This window comes from Hemiscyllium ocellatum, chromosome 26 (assembly GCF_020745735.1).
Source record: "Hemiscyllium ocellatum isolate sHemOce1 chromosome 26, sHemOce1.pat.X.cur, whole genome shotgun sequence".
Lineage (NCBI taxonomy): Eukaryota > Metazoa > Chordata > Chondrichthyes > Orectolobiformes > Hemiscylliidae > Hemiscyllium > Hemiscyllium ocellatum.
In genome coordinates this window covers 4,529,713-4,553,060 of record NC_083426.1, presented here as the reverse complement: position 1 = coordinate 4,553,060, position 23,348 = coordinate 4,529,713, and the positions used below count along the sequence as shown (strand labels likewise).

At 48.9% G+C, this 23,348-nt stretch overlaps 1 protein-coding gene across 1 annotated transcript in view; it reads left to right on the top strand.

Moving 5' to 3' along the window:
• Positions 1–18,403, top strand: part of LOC132828302 (protein phosphatase 1H-like) — a 58,450-nt gene extending 40,047 nt beyond the window's left edge. The window contains exons 4-10 of the mRNA XM_060845287.1: positions 651–763; positions 1,661–1,745; positions 3,654–3,772; positions 6,002–6,065; positions 10,520–10,627; positions 13,046–13,197; positions 16,046–18,403. Of these exons, the coding sequence (XP_060701270.1) occupies positions 651–763; positions 1,661–1,745; positions 3,654–3,772; positions 6,002–6,065; positions 10,520–10,627; positions 13,046–13,197; positions 16,046–16,184 (780 nt within the window). The 3' untranslated portion in view covers positions 16,185–18,403. The remainder of the gene's footprint in view (positions 1–650; positions 764–1,660; positions 1,746–3,653; positions 3,773–6,001; positions 6,066–10,519; positions 10,628–13,045; positions 13,198–16,045) is intronic.
• Positions 18,404–23,348: the final 4,945 nt, after the last annotated feature.

Below are 23,348 nucleotides of genomic sequence, written 5' to 3'. Positions count from 1 at the left end.
GTTTGCACGTTCTCCCAGTGTCTGCGTGGGTTTCCTCCGGGTGCTCTGGCTCCCTCCCACAACCCAAAGACGTGCAGGTTAGGGTGGATTGGCCACAGGATATTGCTCATACTGTTCAGGGATGTGTAGGCTAGGTTTATGAGTTAGGGGTAAATGTAGAGTAATATGGTTGGGGAATGGGTCTGGATGGGTTATTCTTCAGAGGGTCAGTATGCACCTGTTGGGCCAAATGGCCTGTATCCACACTGCAGGGATTCTATGATTGGATGATTTAGTACAAAAATGACCACTCTTTGTATGCCTTTTGACCAGTTGTCATTTAGTCTCCCTCACCTTGTAATGTATCCTTGACCTTGCCTCTTTTTCCTTCTCCCCATCTGCCTCCCTCCCCTTTCTGGGGTGTAAAACCCACCGCACTAGACTCTGTTTCTCTCTCTACAGATGCCACTAGATCTGCTGAGTTTTTCCAGCAATATCTATGTGTGTTTCAGATCCCCACCATCCTAATAATTCTGTTTTTACCGTGGGCTACCTTCAGGAGAAACGAAGGTTTATTTTTAGGGTTGGGAGGGGAGTGGGTTTGTTGCGAGGGGTTGTGTGTATACACGAGTCCGAGTCTGTGATCTGACGTACAGGTTTTGTTTCTACAGGATCAACAGATAGAGAGAGAACAGAAAGCACATGGCTCACAGGGGGGGTGCTGTGCGCTGGTTGTCGTGTACTTGCTGGGAAAAATCTACATTGCCAATGCGGGTGACAGCAGGTATGAAATCCTGCTGGCCTTGTTGAAATGGATCACGTGTCGATGCTGAGTAGAAGATGGAGCTGGAGATAGGGGACAGACAATGGGGTTATAACATCCTGGGAACAAGGAACAATGCAGTACAGGAAATGGCCCTTCAGCCCTCCAAGCCTGTGCTGACACATTTTGCCCTTCCATACTAAAACTGTCTTCACTTACAGGATCTGTATCCCTTTATTCCCTTCCTATTCATGTATGTGTCCAGATGCTCATTGAATGCTGCTATTGTGTCTGCTTCCCTCACCTTCTCTGGCAGCATGTCCCAGACACTCTCCATCCTTTGTGTGAACAACTTGCCTCGCAAATCTCTTTTAAACTCCTCCCCCTCTGACCCTTGACCTTTGTGCCTGTGTCCTCCAGTAATTGAACACCCCATCCCGGGGTTGGGGGAGCATCTGACATTCCCAACCTGTCCCTTTGGCCCTGGAGCTGACCCTGAGTCTGACCCCATTGAGTCTGAGTCAGTTTCCCCCCCCCACCCCCCGTACTTCCTCTCTGACAGCCCCCTCCCTCACCCCTAAGCCCTGACTCCCCACCTGCTCCCCCTTCCCACTCTCAGCCTTTCCTTCTCACTAAGAGGGAACCACTCAGTCGGGGAGATCTCACTCTCACTGAAAGAGGCATCCATGAAATCAGGGACATCCAACTCTCCTGGGAGGGGTCCACTGCCCATGATCCACTGCCCATGATCCACTGCCCATGATCCACTGCCCATGATCCACTGCTTGTATCTGAGCAGCGCAGTTTCCAAGTGTCAGGATTCTTTGGGAAGTGAGCAAGCTCCTGACCAGCTACCTCCAGCCTAGTGCCACGTCTAAACCCGGTTAAGCTAATTGTTGCTTTTCGTCTGAATTTCAGAGCCATCCTAATCCGCAATGGTGAAGTTATCCCGCTCTCTAATGAGTTCACCCCGGAATCAGAGCGACAGAGACTCCAGTATTTAGTAAGGAACTGATTCATGCCTCTTTTTCTCTCTACAATCTCTCTCTTTCCTCCTTTGCCTTCCCCAGCTCCAAGATGTGTAGCTGCTCCCAATTTGATGATGAACTGACCACGACTCCCAACGCCCAGATCGGTGATCTCAGCTGCAAGAGTGAAGGCTGGTTGCAGGATTAGGCTGCTGTGCTGCCTTCTCAGGTTGAATAGTGCTCCAGAATTCTGCTTGTGTATAGACTCTCTCTCACTCCGTGGCACCGAAAATCATGGGTTCCTGTTTCACTCCAGAACTGTGACTGCACAGATTGAGGCTGGCAGTGCTGAGGGAGTGCTGCACTGACCCAAACGCTGGCAAATTGTGATCCCCCTCCTCTCTCAACTCGTGTGTTAATAGTGTCACAGCTGAGGGAGAGCAAGTGAATTCTTCCTGAATCTCTGGGCAAGATTTGCTCAAGTAACATCACAGAGAGAGATCGCCTGGTGTTTGAGGGAGCTGGCTGGAGACAGATTGGCTGCTGCCTTTCATACATTACAACAATTACCACACATGTGCATTTCCCTGACTGTAAGGTATTCTGGGACATCCTGATGGAATGATAAGTGCTATATAAATGCACGTTTTTATTTACATGTGGAGGGTGAGCTGATATCAAGCAGGAGCATTTCCCTACTGTAAAAAACCAAACCATGTACGGCAATCTCCTCACATTCAGCCAGCTCACCAGAGCCCAGGAATTGACCTCGGTATCATTTCCATTTACCTGTTACAGCAGACCGTGTGAGGGCTTCAGTCACCTATGTGCAGTCACATAGCATGGACCGATAGTGGTCCCACTAAATTACCACCTCCATCACAAAGCTCACCATTTCCAAATTCCTTCATGATATCATCTCTCAACATCGCTCTCACCTCCTCTAGCTCCACCAGGGATCCCCATGGTTCACAGCCTGAGCCGCAGAAACATCTGATAGCCATCACTGCACTGTGGACAGTCATGCCTTCAGCTGCCTGGGGCTAAACCTCTGCTATTGTGTGTGTGTGTGTGTGTGTATTTCTCTCTCTGTCACTCTATTTGTGGGTGTGTGACACCCTCTCTGTCTCTTTATATCTCTGTCTTTCCCTCTCTCTATCTCAGTCAGTCTTTCTCTCTCTGTCTCTGTCTATCTTCCTCTCTCTGTCTCCATATCTCTCTCTCTCTGTCTCTGTATGTCTTTCCCTCTGTCTGTCTCCATATGTCTGTTTGTCTGTTTGTCTGTCTCTCTCTCTCTCTCTGTCTCCATATGTCTCTCTCTCTCTCTCTCTCTCTCTCTCTCTGTCTGTCTTCCTCTCTCTGTCTCCATATGTCTCTCTCTATCAGTCTGTGTCTCTCTCTCTCTCTCTGTCTCCGTATGTCTCTCTCTCTCTCTCTCTCTCTGTCTGTCTTCCTCTCTCTGTCTCCATATGTCTCTCTCTCTCTCTATCAGTCTGTGTGTGTGTCTCTCTCTCTCTCTGTCTGTCTCTGTATGTCTCTCTCTCTCTGTCTCTGTCTGTCTGTCTGTCTGTCTCTCTCTCTCTGTGTCTCCTTTCCCTTTCTCTGTCTCCGTATGTCTGTCTGTCTCTCTCTCTGTCTCCATATGTCTTTCCCCCTCTCTGTCTCAGTATGTCTGTCTGTCTTTCTCTCTGTCTCTGTATGTCTCTCTGTCTGTCTGTCTGTCTGTCTGTCTGTCTGTGTCTCTCTCTCTCTCTCGCTCTCTCTCTCTTTCTCTGTATGGCTCTCTCTCTCTGTCTCTGTCTGTCTGTCTCTCTCTCTGTCTCTGTATGTCTTTCTCCCTCTCTCTGTTCTGTACTGTTTGATTCGATCATTGTTCCTGTGAGGCACTGTCTGTCTGCTTATATTAAAAGGTTACAAAAATATAAGTTGTTGTTGTTGCTTAGGGATATTTGCAGCCACATCTCCTTGGAAACGAGTTTACACATTTGGAATTTCCCCGGAGAATCCAGCACCGTGAACTTGGACGCCGGATGTTGTTTCGGGATTACAGTATGACCGGCTGGTGAGACCTTCCCTCCGAGGGACAGCGGGTAATGGGGCGGTGTGGGGAGGGTGAGAGGGGCTGGGGAACAGCAGTCAGGGATTGACACCGTGCTGAGCAGGGAAGGGATGGGCTAGTAGCAGGACCATCGTTGGGTGGAGGAAGGGGCAGAGAGACTATTGGAGGGGTGTGGGGTGGGGGAGAGAGACCATCAGGGGTTGGGTGAAGGGGCAGAGAGATCATTGGGGGGGTGAGGTCAGAGAGAGGGACCATCGTAGGGGTGGGGGAAGGGCAGAGAGACCATCGGGGGGTGGGGGAGGGGACAGGTGGTGGAAACATCTTCTCCATCTTCACTCTGTCCAGGCCTCTCAATATTGTGTAAGATTCAGTGAGATCCCCCATATCCTTCTAAAGTCCATTGAGTACAGGCCCAGAGCCCCCATATGACAAGCCCGTCATCCCTGGGATCATTTTCATAAATCTCATGTGGACCCAGCACATTCTTCCTTAAATACAGTGCCCAAAACCGACCACAATATTCCAAATGCAGTCTGAGCAGAATTTTATACCTTCTGACCTGGCTAGTGATGGCCACATCCCACTATCACAGACGCTGTCCTTCAGGGCGATGATGAAGATGGAAAAGCACTCCGTGCCTCCCACCCTCTCATTTTGCTCAAACTAAAAGCAATGAGAAGCTCACTGTAAAACCTCACAAACCACAAGTTAGAGCTGGGTTTGGGAACTACCCTTTAGGAAGGATGTCAGTGCCTAGGAGAGAGTTGTGGAGATTTTCCAGGATGGTGCCCGGGAAGAGAACGTGGAGAGACCGGACCTGCAGGGTCTTTATTCTTAGAGCAGCGGAGATTGACAGGAATGTTCAAAAATTAATCAGAGATTTAGCCAAAGTAATCCAATCCCATCTGAGTGCTTCGCCTAACGGGGAGGCGCTGGTCCAGTGGTATTATCGCTGGACTGTTAATCCAGAGACCCAGGAATGTTCTGGGGACCTGGGTCCAGATCCAGCCATGGCAGATGGTAGAATTTAAATTCAATAAAAATTTAGAATTAAGAGTCAATTGATGATCATGAATCTATTGTCAATGGTTGGGAAATGCCCACCTGGTTCACTAATGCCCTTTAGGGAAGGAAACTGCCATCTTTACCTGGTCTGGCCTAGATGTGACTCCAGACCCATAGCAATGGGGTTAATTCCTAATTACCTCATGGGCAATTAGGGATGGGGCAATTAGGGATGGGCAATAATTGCTGGCCAAGATCCGGTGAATGAATTTTTAAAAAATTCACCGTCCTTCAGTGTCGCTGGGTCAATATCCTGGACTCCCCTCTCAAGGGGCCTTGTGGGTCAACCCACGCTGGTGGACTGCAGCAGTTCAAGAAGGCAGCTCACCCCCACCTTCTCAAGGGACAACTAGGGGTGGGCAATAAAAGCTGGGCCCAGCCAGAGATGTCCATGTCTCATGATTTTCCTCTGGCAGGATGTCACGGATTTAGAAAGAAACATAAGCGACTGGAGTAGTTTTCAGTGAATTGTTGTGATTTATGACATGGCACCTGAATGCACCAGGAAACAGATTCACTTCAAAAGTGAATTAGTAAAGTATTTAAAGGAACATTTTGAAAGGCTGTGGGGAAGAGCAGAGGGGTGGGAAGGGGATTATACTTGTTATTCATTCACGGGATGTGGGCATCGCTGACTATGATAGGGTTTATTGGCCAGAGAGCAGGTTAAAGTCACCCCCATTTCTGTGGGTCTGACTGAGGGAAGGACGGCAGATTTCCTTTCCTAGAGGACAGTAATAAACTCGATGGGATTTTACAACATTGACAATAGCTCCTTGCAACCACTGAGCTAGTAACTTAACTGACGAATTTTACTGAATTGAAATTTGTTGTTTTGTCATAGTGAGTTTGAACCCACGTCCCAGAATGCCAACATTACTAACCCAGGGACATCACCACTACACCACCTCCCCATTAAAGTAAAATCTTAAAATTAAATTGCAGAGTTCGTGCAAGAACCGTCACAGAGCAATTGGCTGAATAGTTTCATTGTGTTTTTAAGATTCTGTGAGTTTCCTATCTCAGTAAGGATTCAGTCACGTGTCTAAAGTAGCAACTCACACCCTACCTTCTGACTTGCTCAGAGCTGAGTTGTTTGAGGCAGGAGAGCATTTTCAGATCTACCCTTTGTTTATTTATAACTTCTTGCCTTTGTTGAAACCATAGGGCATACAAGACCATTGAGGAAGATGATCTGAAGTTCCCACTGGTTTATGGTGAAGGTAAAAAGGTAAGTTATTGACCAGAAACCAGTCATTGACCATTGTAAATCACAGAAGCCCCTGTCCAGATCAGTTTCTCCCTGATGGAGGTACACCGTGTGTGAGGCACGGTGGGTCAGTGGTTAGCACTGCGCCCTCACCGCGCCAGGGATTTGGGTTTGATTCCATCCTCAGGTGACTGTCTGTCTGTGTAGAGTTTGTTCATTCTCTCCCTGTCTGTGTGGTTTTCTTCTCACAGTATCCAGGGATGTGCAGGTTAGGTGGATTGGCCAGGCTAAATTACTCATAGCATCCAGAGATGTGCGGGTTAGGTGGATTGGCCAGGCTAAATTACTCGTAGCATCCAGGGATGTGCGGGTTAGGTGGATTGGCCAGGCTAAATTACTCGTAGCATCCAGGGATGTGCGGGTTAGGTGGATTGGCCAGGCTAAATTACTCGTAGCATCCAGAGATGTGCAGGTTAGGTGGATTGGCCAGGCTAAATTACTCGTAGCATTCAGAGATGTGCGGGTTAGGTGGATTGGCCAGGCTAAATTACTCGTAGCATCCAGGGATGTGCGGGTTAGGTGGATTGGCCAGGCTAAATTACTCGTAGCATTCAGAGATGTGCGGGTTAGGTGGATTGGCCAGGCTAACTTACTCGTAGCATCCAGGGATGTGCGGGTTAGGTGGATTGGCCAGGCTAAATTACTCGTAGCATTCAGAGATGTGCGGGTTAGGTGGATTGGCCAGGCTAAATTACTCGTAGCATTCAGGGATGTGCGGGTTAGGTGGATTGGCCAGGCTAAATTACTCGTAGCATCCAGGGATGTGCGGGTTAGCCATGGGAAGTACAGGGATTGGGTGGGACTGTATGGACTCAATGAGCAAACTGGCCTGTCCCCACACTGTAGGTCTATGTGAGCAAAGAAGCTTTTGTTTAATTTTTTTTAGATGGGCCTTACCTGTTGATGCAATGTCAACGTTAAAATCACTGAGTTTTCAGGTAAAAACGAGGACTGTAGATGCTGGAAGACGAGGACTGTAGACTGCAGATTCTAGATTAGAGTGTTGCTGGAAAAGCACAGGAGGTCAGGCAGCATCCAAGGAGCAGGAAAATAGACGTTTCGGGCAAAATCCCTTCCTCAGGAATGCAGGCAGAGTGCCTGAAGGGTAGAGAGATAAATGAGAGGAGTGTGGGGGTGGGGAAGAAAGTAGCATAGAGTACAATAGGTGGATGGGGGTGGGGATGAAGGTGATAGGTCAGAGAGGAGGGTGGAGTGGATAGGTGGAAAAGAAGATAGGCAGGTAGGACAAGTCATGGGGACAGTGCTGAGCTGGAAATTTGGAACTGGGGTGAGGTGGGGAGAGGGGAAGTGAGGAAACTGTTGAAGTCCACATTGATGCCCTGGGATTGAAGTATTCTGAGGTGGAAGATGAGGCGTTCTTCCTCCAGGCGTCTGGTGGTGAAGGAGTGGCGGTGAAGGAGGCCCAGGACCTCCATGTCCTCGACAGAGTGGGAGGGGGAGTTGAAATGTTGGGCCACAGGGCGGTGTGGTTGATTGGTGCGGGTGTCCCGGAGATGTTCCCTCAAGCGCTCTGCTAGGAGGCGTCCAGTCTCCCCAATGTAGAGGAGACCGCATCGGGAGCAATGGATACAATAAATGATATTAGTGGATGTGTAGATGACACTTTGATGGATGTGGAAGACTCCTTTAGGGCCTTGGATGGAGGTGAGGGAGGAGGTGTGGGCGCAGGTTTTACAGTTCCTGCGGTGGCAGGGGGAGGTGCCAGGACGGGAAGATGGGTTGTTGGGGGGTGTGAATCTGACCAGGTAGTCACAGAGGGAATGGTCTTTGTGGAAGGTGGAAAGGGGTGGGGAGGGAAATATATCCCTGGTGATGGGGTCCGTTTGGAGGTGGCAAAAATGTCGTCGGATGATTTGGTTTATGCGAAGGTTGGTAGGGTGGAAGGTGAGCACCAGGGCGGTTCTGTCCTTGTTACGGGTTGGAGGGGCGGGGTCTGAGGGCAGAAGTGCAGGATGTGGACGAGATGCGTTGGAGGGCATCTTTAACCACGTGGGAAGGGAAATTGCAGTCTCTAAAGAAGGAGGCCATCTGGTGTGTTCTGTGGTGGAACTGGTCCTCTTGGGAGCAGATACGGCAGAGGCAAAGGAATTGGGAATAAGGGATGGCATTTTTGCAGGAGGTAGGTTGGGAAGAGGTGTAATCCAGGTAGCTGTGGGAGTTGGTGGGTTTGTAAAAAAAATGTCGCTGTCAAGTCGGTCGTTATTAATGGAGATGGAGAGGTCCAGGTAGGGCAGGGAGGTGTCCGAGATGGTCCAGGTAAAGTTAAGGTCAGGGTGGAATGTGTTGGTGAAGTTGATGAATTGTTCAACCTCCTCGTGGGAGCACGAGGTGGCGCCAATGCAGTCATCAACGTAACGGAGGAAGAGGTGGGGAGTGGTGTCGGTGTAACTACGGATGGACTGTTCTATGTAGCCAACAAAGAGACAGGCATAGCTGGGGCCCATACGGGTGCCCATGGCTACCCCTTTAGTCTGGAGGAAGTGGGAGGATTCGAAGAAGAAATTGTTGAGGGTGAGGGTCAGTTCAGCCAAACGAATGAAAGTGTCGGTGGAAGGGTACTGCTGGGGACGTCGGGAGAGGAAGAAACAGAGGGCTTGGAGGCCCTGATCATGGCGGATGGAGGTGTAGAAGGATTGGATATCCATGGTGAAGATGAGGCGTTGGGGGCCGGGGAAACGGAAGTCTTGGAGGAGGTGGAGGGCGTGGGTGGTGTCTCGAACGTACGTGGGGAGTTCCTGGACTAGGGGAGTATCGAGGTAGGTAGAGATGAGTTCAGTGGGGCAGGAGCATGCTGAGACAATGGGCCGGCCAAGGTGGTCAGGCTTGTGGATCTTGGGAAGGAGGTAGAACCGGGCAGTGCGGGGTTCCCGGACTATGAGGTTGGAAGCTGTGGGTGGGAGATCTCCTGAGGTGATGGGGTTCTGTATGGTCTGGGAGAAGATGGTTTGGTGATGGGGCGGTGGGGCCATGATCGAGGGGGCGGTAGGACAAGGTGTCCTCGAGTTGGCGTTTGGCTTCAGCGGTGTAGAGGTCAGTGCGCCAGACTACCACTGCGCCCACTTTATCTGCTGGCTTGATGGTGAGGTTGGGATTGGAGCAGAGGGATTGGAGGGCTGCGCGTTGTGAGGGTGAGAGGTTGGAGTGGGGGAGGTGGGTAGACAGGTTGAGGAGGTTAATATCCCGGCGGCAGTTGGAAATGAAGAGGTCGAGGGCAGGTAATAGGCCAGCACGGGGTGCCCAGGTGGATGCAGTGTGTTGGATGTGGGCGAAGGGGTCCTTGGAAGGTGGGCGGGAGTACTGATTGTGAAAGTAAGCTCGGAGGCGGAGGCGGTGGAAGAAGTGTTCAATGTCACAGCATGTATTAAATTCATTGATGTGTGGACAGAGGGGGATGAAGGTGAGTCCTTTGCTGAGGACTGATCGTTTGTCCTCAGTGAGGGGGAGGTCTGGAGTTTTACCTGCACACCCACCAATATGATTTATTGTATCCATTGCTCCCGATGTGGTCTCCTTTACATTGGGGAGACTGGACGCCTCCTCGCAGAGCGCTTTAGGGAACATCTCTGGGACACCTGCACCAATCAACCACACCGCCCTGTGGTCCAACATTTCAACTCCCCCTCCCACTCTGCCGAGGACATGGACGTCCTGGGCTCCTCCATCGCCGCTCCCTCACCACCCGATGCCTGGGGGGTGGGGCGGGTTGGGGGGCGTGGGGGGTGAGGGTGTTGGGGGGCGGTGTGCTACATTACATTCCGATGTGCATTGTTAACAACCAAACAAAACATCCAGATTGCTTTTTGAGAAGGCTTTTACACTTCGTTCAAAAAGTTTGCCAAGGTGCTTATTTTCATTTAAAGTTTCTTCTGTCTGGATGTGTGGGAGGATGTGCAGAGTATCCGCTGGGACTTGCCCTGAGGCTGGTCTCCATGACTGGGGAGTTTGTTACTGAAACTGGTACACTAACCGTAGGCAGCAGAGGCTGCACGCCATGTCTCAGTTTACTATGAGACCCAGTTTATGCAAACTACTGTCTGGTCACATGCATTGGGGGACATGCCAATAGATACCACTTCCCCAATACACACACTCAAATGTGGGAGGACACACAAACACAACGCACGCATATGCAGGGGCACAGACACACATGCAAGGACACACGCACGCAGACAGTTGCACTAAATGCATGCATTCAAAACACACGCATGCAGACTCGTGCACGCAACACACACACACACACACACACACACACACACACACACACACACACACACACACACACACACACACACACACACACACACACACACACCAAATGACCAGCATCAGATTGGACCCAGACTCTCGGGCTAATGTGTGGAGGAGGCGTTGACCTGGTGATGTTACCCTCACAGGCTCGTGTTATGGCGACCATAGGGGTGACTCGAGGGCTGGGAGACCATAATCTGAAGGTGCACTGTTCCAACATCCACATCAAACCGTTCCTGTCCTGCATCCCAGAGGTAAGAGCTAGCAGAGGGGGTGATCCAGAACCTCAGGCCCTTCTGTAGGGCCCAGTCATGACGGGGATTTCCAGTCAATACTGAGAGGCTTTGAATCTGTCGAGAATTTTCAGCTCATGGTCCTACATTAGCGTGGAAGGAGATTAATCACAAAGTGGGAGTTAGTTGTGGAGGGAGTTCTGTTAGTTTTGCTGATCGGAATTTGTTTGTCTTTTGTCGCAGTTATTTTCCAAGCAAGTGTTTTACCAGCGGTGCGAGGGTGGGAGTTGGAATTTGGTGAGGAGTTACTGGGGTTGGGGGGATAGGGAAGACAGGCAAGTGGAGTAGAAACCATGGTCTTCATCTTCTGAATGGTGGGCAGGGCTTGAGGGGCCATTTGGCTTCCTGCTGCTTCTACCTCTCTGTTTAGAAACTTCAGAAACCCAAAGATTATTGGTCTGGAGAAAAGGTTACTCGACCAGGAACATTAACTTTGATCTCTGTCGAGAGATACTGCCAGACCCGCTGAGTTTTTCCACAGTTGGTGACCCCACAGTTTTGGTTTGGTGCTATGGGGAAAGAGTTGCTTTTAATCAGCTAGATTTGGTGGATTTAACAATTCCTTGCAAGTTCTGGCCTTCCAGCTGAGGGCCTTTTATGTTTGTGTTCCCTGCCCATTGGTTCCCAATCTGGTTCTCACCCCCATGTAACTTCCTCACTTTGTTGCCGTGGGCTTTTAAAATTAATTTTACCACATACTTCATTTGATTTATTATTGTCACGTGTACCTGGGTACAGTGAAAAGTTGTCTTTTGCTGCAGTACAGGCAGGTCATGCCATACAAACTGCATTAGGGTGATAGAACAGAGCAAGGAACACAGTGTTCCGGCTGCAGAGAATTTGAGAGATCCGTTCAGGAGGTTAATGACAGCGGTGTAGAAGGTGTTCCCGAGTCCGTTGGTCCATGTGTTTCAGCTTTTGTATTGTCTGCCCTTATGAAGAGATTATAACCCGGGATGGCGGGAGCTCTTTGATGATGCTGCCTGCCTTCCTGAGGCAGTGAGTAGTGTAGATGGAGTCAATCATTCCTCGTGTGATTCCCTTCCCCCAGTATTTCGATTAAAGCCTTCAATATGCAGCTTGCCCAAGAGTTGATCAGGTGAAGACTGCCCCAGCCGAATAGCTCCCTCTTCCCCAAGACAGTGCCTCATGAATTGAAACCATTGCCTCTGTCCCCACACCAGTCAATGAGCCACAGATTAAACTTGTTAGTCTCTTGTACCCAAAGCCAATGTGCTTCTCACTGATGTACTAACCCTGGGTTATTACAGTACGCGTTTATTTAAAAAGTAATTTAGACACAAGACTGTGTGGTTCCCCTGGTGTGCAGTGAATTGAGGCCAAGTCAGGAGATTGACATGGGCTAATAGAATGAGCATATTCACCCTGAAAATGTGTTGCTGGTTAAAGCACAGCAGGTCAGGCAGCATCCAAGGAATAGGAAATTCGACGTTTCGGGCATAAGCCCTTCATCAGGAATGAGGAGAGTGTTGTGACCTTCCTTCTGCACTGTAAACAATTCTCCGATTCTGGGTTTTGATGAAGTGGAGTAGAAAGTGAGAAAAAGGATGTGTGGAGCTGGCAGCAATCTGATGGGCCGAATAGCCTGCTTTGTTTTGTATTGGAAATATATTAGGGTTAGGGTCACTAAGCTAAGGCTAGGGTTAGTATAAACTGGGATTGGAGTTAGGGTCAGTGTAAGTTAGAGTTAGGGTTAGTGTTGGTTAGGGTTAACATTAATGTAGGTTAGGGTCAGTGTAAGTTAGGGTCAGTGTAGGTTAGAGTTAGGGTCAGTGTAAGTTAGGGCTGGTATTGATTAGAGTCAGTATAAATAAGAGTTAGGGTCATAGAACATAGAAAATTACAGCGCAGTACAGGCCCTTCGGCCCTCAATGTTGCACCGATCTAAGCCCACCTAACCTAAACTAGCCCACTATCCTCCATATGCCTATCCAATGCCCGTTTAAATGCCCATAAAGAGGGAGAGTCCACCACTGTTACTGGCAGGGCATTCCATGAACTCACGACTCGCTGAGTAAAGAATCTACCCCTAACACTGTCCTATACCTACCACCTCTTAATTTAAAGCTATGCCCCCTCGTAATATCTGACTCCATACATGGAAATCAGTGTAGGTTAGGGTCAGTGTCAGTTAGGGACAGGGTCAGTGTAAGTTAGGATCAGTGTAGGTTAGAGTTAGGGTCAGTGTAAGTTAGGGCTGGTATTGATTAGAGTCAGTATAAATTAAGGTTAGGATCAGTGTAGGTTAGGGTTAGTGTAAGTTAAGGTGAGGGTTAGTATCAGTTAGGGTCAGTGTAAGGGATGCATTCTGAAAGCAGTCTGTTTGACAATGCCTCACTTTTGTTGGTCATCCTGCAGGTGAAGGTGTACAACATTACAAAGTATGAGCATGGGGTGGACGATGTGATAGTCCTGGGGACAGACGGATTGTGGGATGTGGTCTCTAACCGGGAGGTAGCTGATGTCGTCATTCGCGTCCTGTCCAGCTGCCAGCCTGATGATCTGAACAGGTTTGTGGAGTTGTCGGGTTGCTTTTTGCCCTGAAGTTTTAAATGATCACTGTCGCTAAATTCCTGCCCCTGGCTAAACCACAGCAATCCGAGCAGCACTTTCTCTAAACTAGTAAAACAAAACTTCCGTTTTATGGGATGTTGGGGTTGCTGGCTAGGTCAGCATTTATTACCCCTTCAGAAGGTGGGGGTGAGCTGCCTTCTCCAGTCCATGGGCTGGAGGTAGACCCACAATGTCCTTCGGGAGGCAATTCCAGGATTGTCACCCAGTGACAGTGAAGGAACGGCGATATATTTCCAAGTCAGAATGGTGAGTGGCTTGGAGGGGAACTTGCAAAGGCATGGCGTTCCCATGTATCTGCTACCCTTGTCCTTCTAGATGGAAATAGTCGTGGATTTGGAAGGTGCTGGGTTAGGGGCATTGGTGAATTTCTGCAGCGCATCTTGTAGATAGTACACACTACTGAGCGTTGGTGGGGGAGGGAGTGGGTGTTTGTGGATGTGATGCCAATCAAGCGGCTGCTTTGTCCTGGATGGTTTTGAGTTTCTTGAGTGTTGTTGGAGCCGCCCCCATCCAGGCCACGTGGGGAGTGATTCGAAAGAATCAGCAGACATCCCAGTTGTGGAGTGCCTTTCACCATCTCAGCACATTCTGGCCAATGAAGGTTTTGATGCACAGTCACTGTTTTAGGAAACGCAGCAACTGGTCTGTACACACAAGATCCCAGAAACTGACGTGAGGTTGTGGCCAGATTAGCTTGGCGCTGTTACCTTGCTGTTATTGGTTGGGATATGAATGTTGACACCAGGATGCTGGGGAGATCTCCCCGTTCTACTTTCAATGTTGCCGTGGATTTGTTGATGCTCCCCTAGGAGGAGAGGCGGGGTCACGGTGTTTTACCTAAAGAACGGGATTGTTTCCTTCCCCTTCATCTTAAAGTCGTAACTTGGCTGTTGTTGATGAGTCTGACGTCTGTCCATTGTCCCTTTTTCCCAAAGAGGAATGGGCAGAAGTTTTCACTGAAAATTTGGAAACAGCCTTGTGCTCTGAGGTCAGACCGTAGCTGCTTAATGTTCTGTTTGCTCTGACCTTTGGAAGCCGTTTGGGGGTCACTGTGGGGAGGTGATGGGATAGTGACTGTCCCAATAATAATCCAGAGGCCCAGACTCTAGGGACATGGGTTTGACTCCCATTGTGACAGATTTAGGGAAAACATTGCAAACAAACTTTACAGTGGCTGGGTACACAGTCTATTGCTATAAAAACTGGTCTGGGTCACTAATGCCCTTTTAAGGAAGGAAATCTGCCTTCCTCACCAGGTCTGGCCTATACGTGACTCCAGACCCACAGTGATATGGTTTATTCCCAGTTGCCCTGTGACATCACCCAACAAGAGCATTTACTAAGAGAAACTAGAATGAGCAACTCATCCCAGCCATGTAACCCCACATTCCCTCAAAGAAAGGAGTTAAAATGTCACCCCCCCCCCCACCCCCCACACCCTGAGTGATCTACAGCAAAGGCTGTGCAGTCACTGGATGCAGAAATTGAGCTGCGATGGAGGGTGTTTGAACCCCATCAGTTAGATGCTTCGAAAAGCAGACGAGCTGATCACCTGAGAGACCGGGCATTTTGAGAGATAGATTGAGAGGAGATTTTTGTGGAGTAAAAGGTAAAGTCTTATCAGACCAGAGGCTGCTTTCTCATTACAGAGAGATGACTGGAGGGGTTTAACCAGAGGGTCACCACGTCTTGGGCAGGGGGAGAGGTTGAGAAGGAGAGTCCATCATGGGAACCTCAGCTGGTGCAGGAATCGAACCCACTCTGTTGGTGTCAATCTGCATTACAAACTAGCTGTCCAGCTCACTGAGCACCCCACCCCCCAACCCCCCCTACACCCCCCCCCCCCCCCCACCTCCCCCCCCCCACTCCAAAATATCAAGCATAGTGAAAGAACACTATATATTTGGCTGAATGGACTGCTTTTTGTGTACACTATAATTACAGGTTGTTTGGTCTCCCTTCCCCTCTCCCTCTGTCCCTCCCCTCTCTCTCCCGCCCCCTGTCTTTCTTCTTCCCTCTCTCTCTCCTCTCTGCCTTCCCCCCCCGCCTTTCTCCCTTGTGCATTCTCTCTGTCTCTTCCTCCCTCTCTTTCTTTCTCTCCCCCCTCCCTTTCCCCCTCGCCTCTCTCCCCCCCTTTCCCCCCTCTCTCCCCCCCTCTCTCCCCTCTCTCTCTCTCTCTCTCTTCCTCTCTCTCTCTCTCTCTCTCTCTTCCTTCCTCCCTCTCCCTCTCTCTCTCTCTCTTGCTGTGTCCCTCTCTCCCTCTCTCTCTCCCTCCCTCTCTCTCTCTCTTCCCCTCTCTCTCTCTCTCTCTCCCTCTCCCTCTCTCTCTCCCTCCCTCCCTCTCTCTCCCTCTCTCTCTCTCCCTCCCTCTCTCTCTCTCTCTTCCTTCCTCCCTCTCCCTCTCTCTCTCTTGCTGTGTCCCTCTCTCTCTTCCTCCCTGTCTCTCTCTTCCTCTTTCTCTCTCTTCCTCCCTCTCTCCCTCTCCCTCTCTCGCCCCCTCTCCCGCGCTCTTTCTCCCCCTCTCTCTTGCTCTGTTCCTCTCTCTCTCTCTCTCTCTCTCTCTCTCTCTCTCTCTCTCTCTCCCTCCCTCCCTCTTTCCCCCTCTCTCTCTTGCTCTGTCTCTCTGTCTCTCTTCCTCCCGCTCTCTCTCTCTCTCTTCCTCCCTCTCTTCCTCTTCCTCTCTCTCTCTCTCTGTGTCTCTCTCTCTGTCTCTCTCCTCCCTACCCCACCACTCCCCCTCTCTTTTCTCCTTCCCTCTCCCCCTCTCTGTCTCTCCCTCTGCAGGTTCACTCTCGCTGCTCAGAATCTGGTGATGAGATCCCGTGGGATCCTGAAGGGACACAGTTGGCGACTGTCCAATGACAGGCTGGGTTCAGGCGATGACATTTCGGTGTTTGTTATTCCATTGTATGGCCACACGTGAGCTGTCATCCTGGAGCTCTCGAAAGACTCATCACCGAGTGTCACCCAGTCCCTTCGGCAGTTACTTTTTCGTCCCCCCTCCCCTTTTTTGTCCTAAATTGGCTTCCCCCAATCCCTCGCGATATAATCCTCCCCAGCAGAAGCATCGCGGAAAACAAATTTGCATTACAGTAGCACCTTCCAGAACCTTGGTGCTGTCCAGCCAGTGAAATACAAGGAGTGACTCCTGAACTGTCAGGCACCACACAGTAATGTGCTGGAAATAACTGCGTCCTATTTTATTTTATTATGGTGTTGGTCCAGGGATGAACCTTTAGCCAGGAGATGAATGGGAAGGGTTTAGAGGGGTATGGGTCAAATGCTGGCAAATGGGGCTAGAGTGGGTTGGGATATCTGGTTGGCATGGATCAGTTGGGCTGAAGGATCTGTTTGCGTGCTGTACATCTCTATGACTGTCTGACTTGGGTGAGCTCCCCTGATCTATTTTAAAAAGCTCCCCCCCACTCCTTAGACAGCAGACAGTGCCCCAGTTGTACACCACATCTGAAACAGAGTCTCAGCAGCACTCCCTCAGCACTGCCCTGAGGGTGTCAGGCTAGATGTTTGTGACCGGGTCCGGTGAGTGGGGCCTCGAATTGTGAACAAGCAAGTGAGCCAGCCTCCTGTTTAACCACAGCCAACACCCTCTGGGACTGTTAGTGTCCGCGGACCTGCAGCAGAACCCAGATTGCAGACTGTTTCCCACTCAGTGCCCACCACACCCAGTCCAATGGTCTGAGTGCAGTCTGAGCGGGCATTCAACCTGGTCTAAGTGAGGGTTCAAATGTCAAACGTGCCCTCTTCTTAGAAATCTCTGGTTTCCAACCTTTGATGAAGATATCTATCTGAAACATGTAAAAAGAGGAAACTAAATGTTCTGTAAATGTGAAATGAAAACAGAAAATGCTGTAGATTGGGCAGTAGGACCAACGTTGAAAAGGCATTTTGATAAAGTCCATGCGTGGGAAAGGGCTGGGGACATATAGGTAAGCACAAAATTTAGTTTGGGAACGTGGTCAGCATGGACTGGTTGGGCTGAAAGGCCTGTTTCCATGCTCTCTGACCCTATGACTCCGCACTTAAGTGCTCCCAATTTAAAAGAGAAACTACAACTGGTGAAAGAGATAGCAAAAGTAATTAAAATGTTTGAATGGAAGGGAAAGACCAGTCAGGGAAAGTTAGATTTGATAGAACCTCCAGGAACACCAGAAACTAAAATTGGTAACCCTGTTGTCCATTTTAAAAAAGAATTCAACCATTTTAATTCACTTTACAAACTGGTTACTGGTGGAGTTCATCCTACTACAGACAACCAGTACCTCTGTCCCAGAACAGCACTTAATTTAAATACAATAAAGAACTGTGGATGCTGGAAATCTGAAAACAAACACGGCAAGTGCTGGAGAAACTCATCAGCTCTGGCAGCATCTGTGGAGAGAGAAACAGAGTTAATGTGTTGGGCGCAGTGATGTTTCCTCAGAACCAATATTTCAGAATGTGACCATCAATGTGGATTCGTTTTTTTTGTTCTCCAGATTCTGAAGAAGAGGTCACTGGACTTGAAACGTTAACTCTGTTTCTCTCTCCACAGATGCTGCCAGACCTGATGAGTTTCTCCAGCAATTTCTGGTTTTGTTTAACTGTTAATGTTTGATTTTTTTGCCACCGTTTGAATTCCAGTCCCACAAGTTTGTTGTGTGTAGGTGATAATCCTTAATCAGAGCTGGATGTGAGCAGTTCTTTGGCTGAAGCCTTTGAAAATAGGCCCTGGTGTGTTACCGAGTGTGATTCCTGATGAAGGGCTCTTGCCCGAAACGTCGATTTTCCTGCTCCTTGGATGCTGCCTGACTTGCTATGCTTTTCCAGCACCACTCTAATCTAGACCCTAGTGTGTTACCAGCAACTTCCTTGTTCTTCCCCGAGAAATAATCCCCTTTTTGAAGATGTCAGGGGACCGAGGAAGGATGTTTTGATTCATTGCTGTTTAGATGGAGGGAGCCCTGTAGAGAACCCGCAGAATCCAGGTTCCACTCTGAGGCCCATCAGTTCCTCTTCCAAACCCTGAGCTGCCTTTTTTGCTCAGTATGTTTGTTTTCAGTCTGAGAAGTGGATCTCTGTTGTTGGTTGAAGGTTTGTGAATATCTCAAATTGTACAGTTCATTTAAAAATAATAAAGAGACACGACACCATTCTGCTGACTGATCCAGTTACTGTGAGAGGGGTCTGTAAGGAATCGAGGTGCTCTCAGTGACTATGTGTGGTATTCGGACATAGGACTAGGAGGTGGCCATTCAGCCCCATGACCTGGTACTCCTCCTCTTCCTCAAGAATCAGCAAAGGAAGACAAAATAGACAAAGGCAGAAGCACACAGAGTGAATGTAGATAGTACTTCATGTGGCCATTTGACCTTTTATGAGAATTGTAAACTTGTTGCAGCCCAGAATGAGGCCATTAGGCCCATTGTGTCTGTGCTAGCTCTCTGCAAGAACAATGTGGATACTCTGACTCATCCCCATCTGGCCCTGAACTTATTTTGAGTCAATTGATTGAACCTTCCTCCATCACACTCTCTCAGGCCCATTCTAAACCCAGAGCCAATCGCTGACATGTTTGCTCGTGTTGCTATGGACCCTTTCACCAATCTCTTTAAGGCAGCGAGCTCAAACACCAGAGGCCATCTGTCCATGGTTTTGAAAACCACTTTCGGATCACCTCTTGGCCAATGAGAATAATCCCAGCTTGTTCAATCTGTCCACGTTCTAGAGATTCCCCCACCCTGCCCCCCACCAACCCCTGACACTGAGATCATTCTCCCATGTCCTCGCTGCCCCACCCCCACCCCCCCCATACAGTCTTCACCACCTTCCCAAAGTGCAGCCCAGAATTGGACACAATATCCCAGGTCAGGCTAAACTGATCTTCAGAACGTCCTTTGGAATGTGTGTCCATTTAAAAAGACATTGAGTTAGAAAAGTTTGTTCTCCGATCCCTCCCAGTTTTCCTGTAATTGTACTCTTCTGTCGTAGATCAATTTTGGAAAATGAGTGAAAACTTGCAGGACATTTTAGAAAAGGTTTTGAAAAGCAATGAAGAGGATTCTCAGTGGTGGCCACACCCAGTTTTTTAATCCATGCATGAGATGAGGGTATCACAAGCTAGACCAGTATTTATTGCCCAGGGGGCAGTTAAGAGCCAGTTACATTGCTGTGGGTCTGGAGTCACGTGTAGGCCAGGTCAGGTATGGACGGCAGTTTCCTTTCTTTAAGGACATTAATTTTTTTTAGATTAGACTTACAGTGTGGAAACAGGCCCTTCGGCCCAACAAGTCCACACCGACCCGCCGAAGCGCAACCCACCCATACCCCTACATTTACCCCTTACCTAACACTATGGGCAATTTTAGCTTGGCCAATTCACCTGACCCGCACATCTTTGTGACTGTGGGAGGAAACCGGAGCACCCGGAGGAAACCCACGCAGACACGGGGAGAACGTGCAAACTCCACACAGTCAGTCGCCTGAGTCGGGAATTGAACCCGGGTCTACAGGCGCTGTGAGGCAGCAGTGCTAACCACTGTGCCACCGTGCCGCCCACAAATGAACCAGTTGGGATTATTCCCAATGATCAAGAGGTTTTTATTGAATTCAAATTCTACCATTTGCCATGGCAATGTTCAGACTTGGGTCCCCAAAACATGATCTGGGGTCTCTGGATTAACAGGGCGGTGATAGTGCCACTCAGGATCTCACTCTGTGAGATTTACACAGCTCTCCTTGCTGCTTGGTTTTTTTTGCTGCATAACTGCTGAGCAGTAAGAAGACGTCTTCCTGTTAAGAGCCTCCAGTTCCTTGAGGAAGGCTCACATTGAACCAGATCCAAAAGCCATGTTCATTCCCAGAAGCGTTAACTGGCAAAATGAGGCACTGAGATATAGAGGGGGATGTGAGGAATGGTCCCTTCACCCAGAGAGTGCTGGGCAATCTGGAACTGTGAGGTGGGAGACACCAAAACCCTCATCACATTGAAGAGGGATTTAGATGCGCACTCAGGATCCCAAGGCAGACAAAGCCACGCGGAGAAAGTGAGGACTGCAGATGCTGGAGATCAGAGCTGAAAATGTGTTGCTGGAAAAGAGCAGCAGGTCAGGCAGCATCCAAGGAGCAGGAGAGTTGACATTTTGGGCATGAGCCCTTCTTCAGGAGAAGAAGGGCTTCCTGAAGAAGGGCTCATGCCCGAAACGTCGACTCTCTTGCTCCTTGGATGCTGCCTGACCTGCTGCGCTTTTCCAGCAACACAAATTCAGACAAAGCCATGCGCCAAATGGGGTTAGAATGGTGAGATGGTTGATTTTGACTGGCACAGACTCAATGGGCTGAAGGGCCTGCTTTTGTGTTGTGTGACTTTACACTTTTGAACAGAAAGTAAAGCTTCCATCGAATACAGGGGTAGATGCAGAGTAAGGCTCTCGCTACTCTTCTAAGACTGAAAGGAAATGGAAAATGAAGCTCCCTTGAGGGGAGAGGCGATGACCCAGTAATATTAGCTCTGGACGATTAATCCAGAAATTCAATTAATGTTCAGGAGACCTGTGTTCAAATCCCATCACAGCAGATGTTAGAATTTGAATTCAATAAAAATAAATCTGGAATTAGGAATCTATTGATGATTAGGAAGTTATTGTGGGGGAGAAGTCCATCCATAATGCCCTGTAGGGAGGGAGATCTGCCATCCTTATCTGGTCTGGCCTACATGTGACTCCAGATCCACAGTGACTCACTATCAACTGCTCTCTGAGAAATAGATGCTGGTCCAGCCAGTGCTACCCACATCCTGTGAATGAATAATACCATCCAGACCAAACACTCCCAGCACAGGGTTAGATACAGAGTTAAGTTCCCTCTACACCGTTTCCATCAAACACTCCCAGGACAGGGAAACATGGGGTTAGATACAGAGTAAAGCTCCCTCTACACTGTTCTCATCAAACACTCCCAGGACAGGTGTATAACTCTAACCTTTAACCTGCAATGATAAATGGTTTTGCCCAGGATTTGTATCCCTCACCCGGATGGGGTAAGGAGCCTCCTGAACCTCCATGTCCCTTCAATCCTCAGACTTCCTGAACAGCCCATTGGCACTGACCGGCCCCACACTCCCACATCACCTGGAACTAACCTGAGGCTCTCCATGTTAATCCTGACAGTTCAACACTGCCCACTGTCGTGATGCACTCTACTCCTCCCTCAGGTCAAGGCTATTAATAAACCCCCCCGCCCTCCCACAGTATCTACCCCCACCCTGCTCCCTCCCTTGACCTTGTCCCCTCTCCATCCCAACTTGCTGTCTCCAATCTCCGACTTCTCAACTTCCTTAAAAGAGAAGTTCTCTTCAGATTGAGTGGGTGCTGAGTAAGGATCCCAGAGTGCAGCCCGGTCATCTGCGTGTGTGTGTGTGAGAGACTGTCTGTGTGTGTCTCTGTCTGTCTAAGTGTATGTTTGTGTGTATCTGTCTGTCTCTGTGTCTGTTTGAGTGTCTGTGTATAATACATGTATCTGTCTCTTTCCAAGTGTCTGCCCATGCCTGTCTGTGTGAGAGACTGTCTGTGTGTGTCTCTGTCTGTGTGTATCTGTCTGTCTCTGTGTCTGTTTGAGTGTCTGGCTGTGTATGTACATGTGTCTGTCTCTTTCCAAGTGTCTGCCTATGCGTCTGTATGTGTCTGAAGGTGTGTGTGCGCGTGTGAGCGTGTCTCAGTGTTGTACTGAAGGTGCCAGTGTGGGATTGAAGTGGACAGTGTTATAAATGGGTCACAGATGTGGCCTGAGCTGGTATCTGACGAATGCTGAGTTTTGTGGATATGGGTCATGTGCCCTCAGAAGTTTGTGCCAAGTTGGAGGGTGTGTGGGAAGAGCAGTTGGAAAGCTGGTGTTGCCAGGTATCCCCATGTCTGGAATTGTCACCATTCAGTTTCTGTGGGGTGGTTGGGAAAATGGGAAAATGTTTATCAATGAGGAAAGAATACTCACTAATCCATGTTAATAGCCCTGTCACCACTCATTAGTGAGAATCAAATCTCACTGGTCAATATTCAGCTAGAAATTTGGAATTTTTTTAAATAGAGTAATAGAACATGGAAACAGCCTTCAGTCCACACCACGTTAGGGAAAAGATATCTGCTATTCACCTTATCTATAACCCTCATGATTTTATTAACCTCCATAAGGTCACTTCTCAACCTCCTATGCCCCAGTGAAATAGTCCCAGCCTCTCCAGCCGCTCCCTATATTCAAACCCTCCATTTCCGGGTAAATCTTTTCAGAACCCTCTCCAGTTTAATAGTATCCTCCCTATAACAGGGCGGTACCCCAGAAGCAGCCTCACCAATGTCCTGTACAACCTCAACGAGAGGCTGAATAGGCTGGGACTTTTTTCATTGAAATGTAGGAGGTTGAGAGGTGACCAAAGAGAGGAGAGGTTAATAAAATAATGAGGGGTATATGCATGATGAATTGCAAAGGTCCCAACACCTATACTCCAAGGTCTGAGCAATGAGAGCAAGGGTGCTAAACACCCTCATAACTACCCTGTCTCTCTGTGATGCAGACTTCAGAGAGTTATGTTTCTGAACCTGTAGGTCTCTCTGTTCTATAACACTACCCAGGACCCCACCGTCAATATAAGACCATTCCTGTAAGCCCTGTTTTCCCAAAAAGCAGTACCTCGCATTTATCCAAATTAAACTTTGCTCTCAATGTAAAGGGGGTCCTTGCTGGAAATCTCACATTATCTCAGTATTGCCCATGCCATTTCAGGGCTGGGAAGATCTTTCCCCTGGGGTTTATAGACAGGCGAACAGGCAAACCATGCAGGGTGACAGTGAGGATTTAAAAGGTGCAGTTCACACGGCTCCCACAGCATGGCAGCAGAGTATCAGGTTCCAGAGCCACTTTAACTAGTTAGTTTTTAAACAAAGATGTCTAGCCAGCATTAGTTTCTTTTTTTCTTTTCCCTATTGGTTGAACAGCCTTTGCATCATAGGATTAAACAGTCAATACTGAAACAGCAGCTTGTTTTACATCTCAATTCCTACTTTCAGTTCCATGTGCAGATACGTGTGTGCATCTGTCT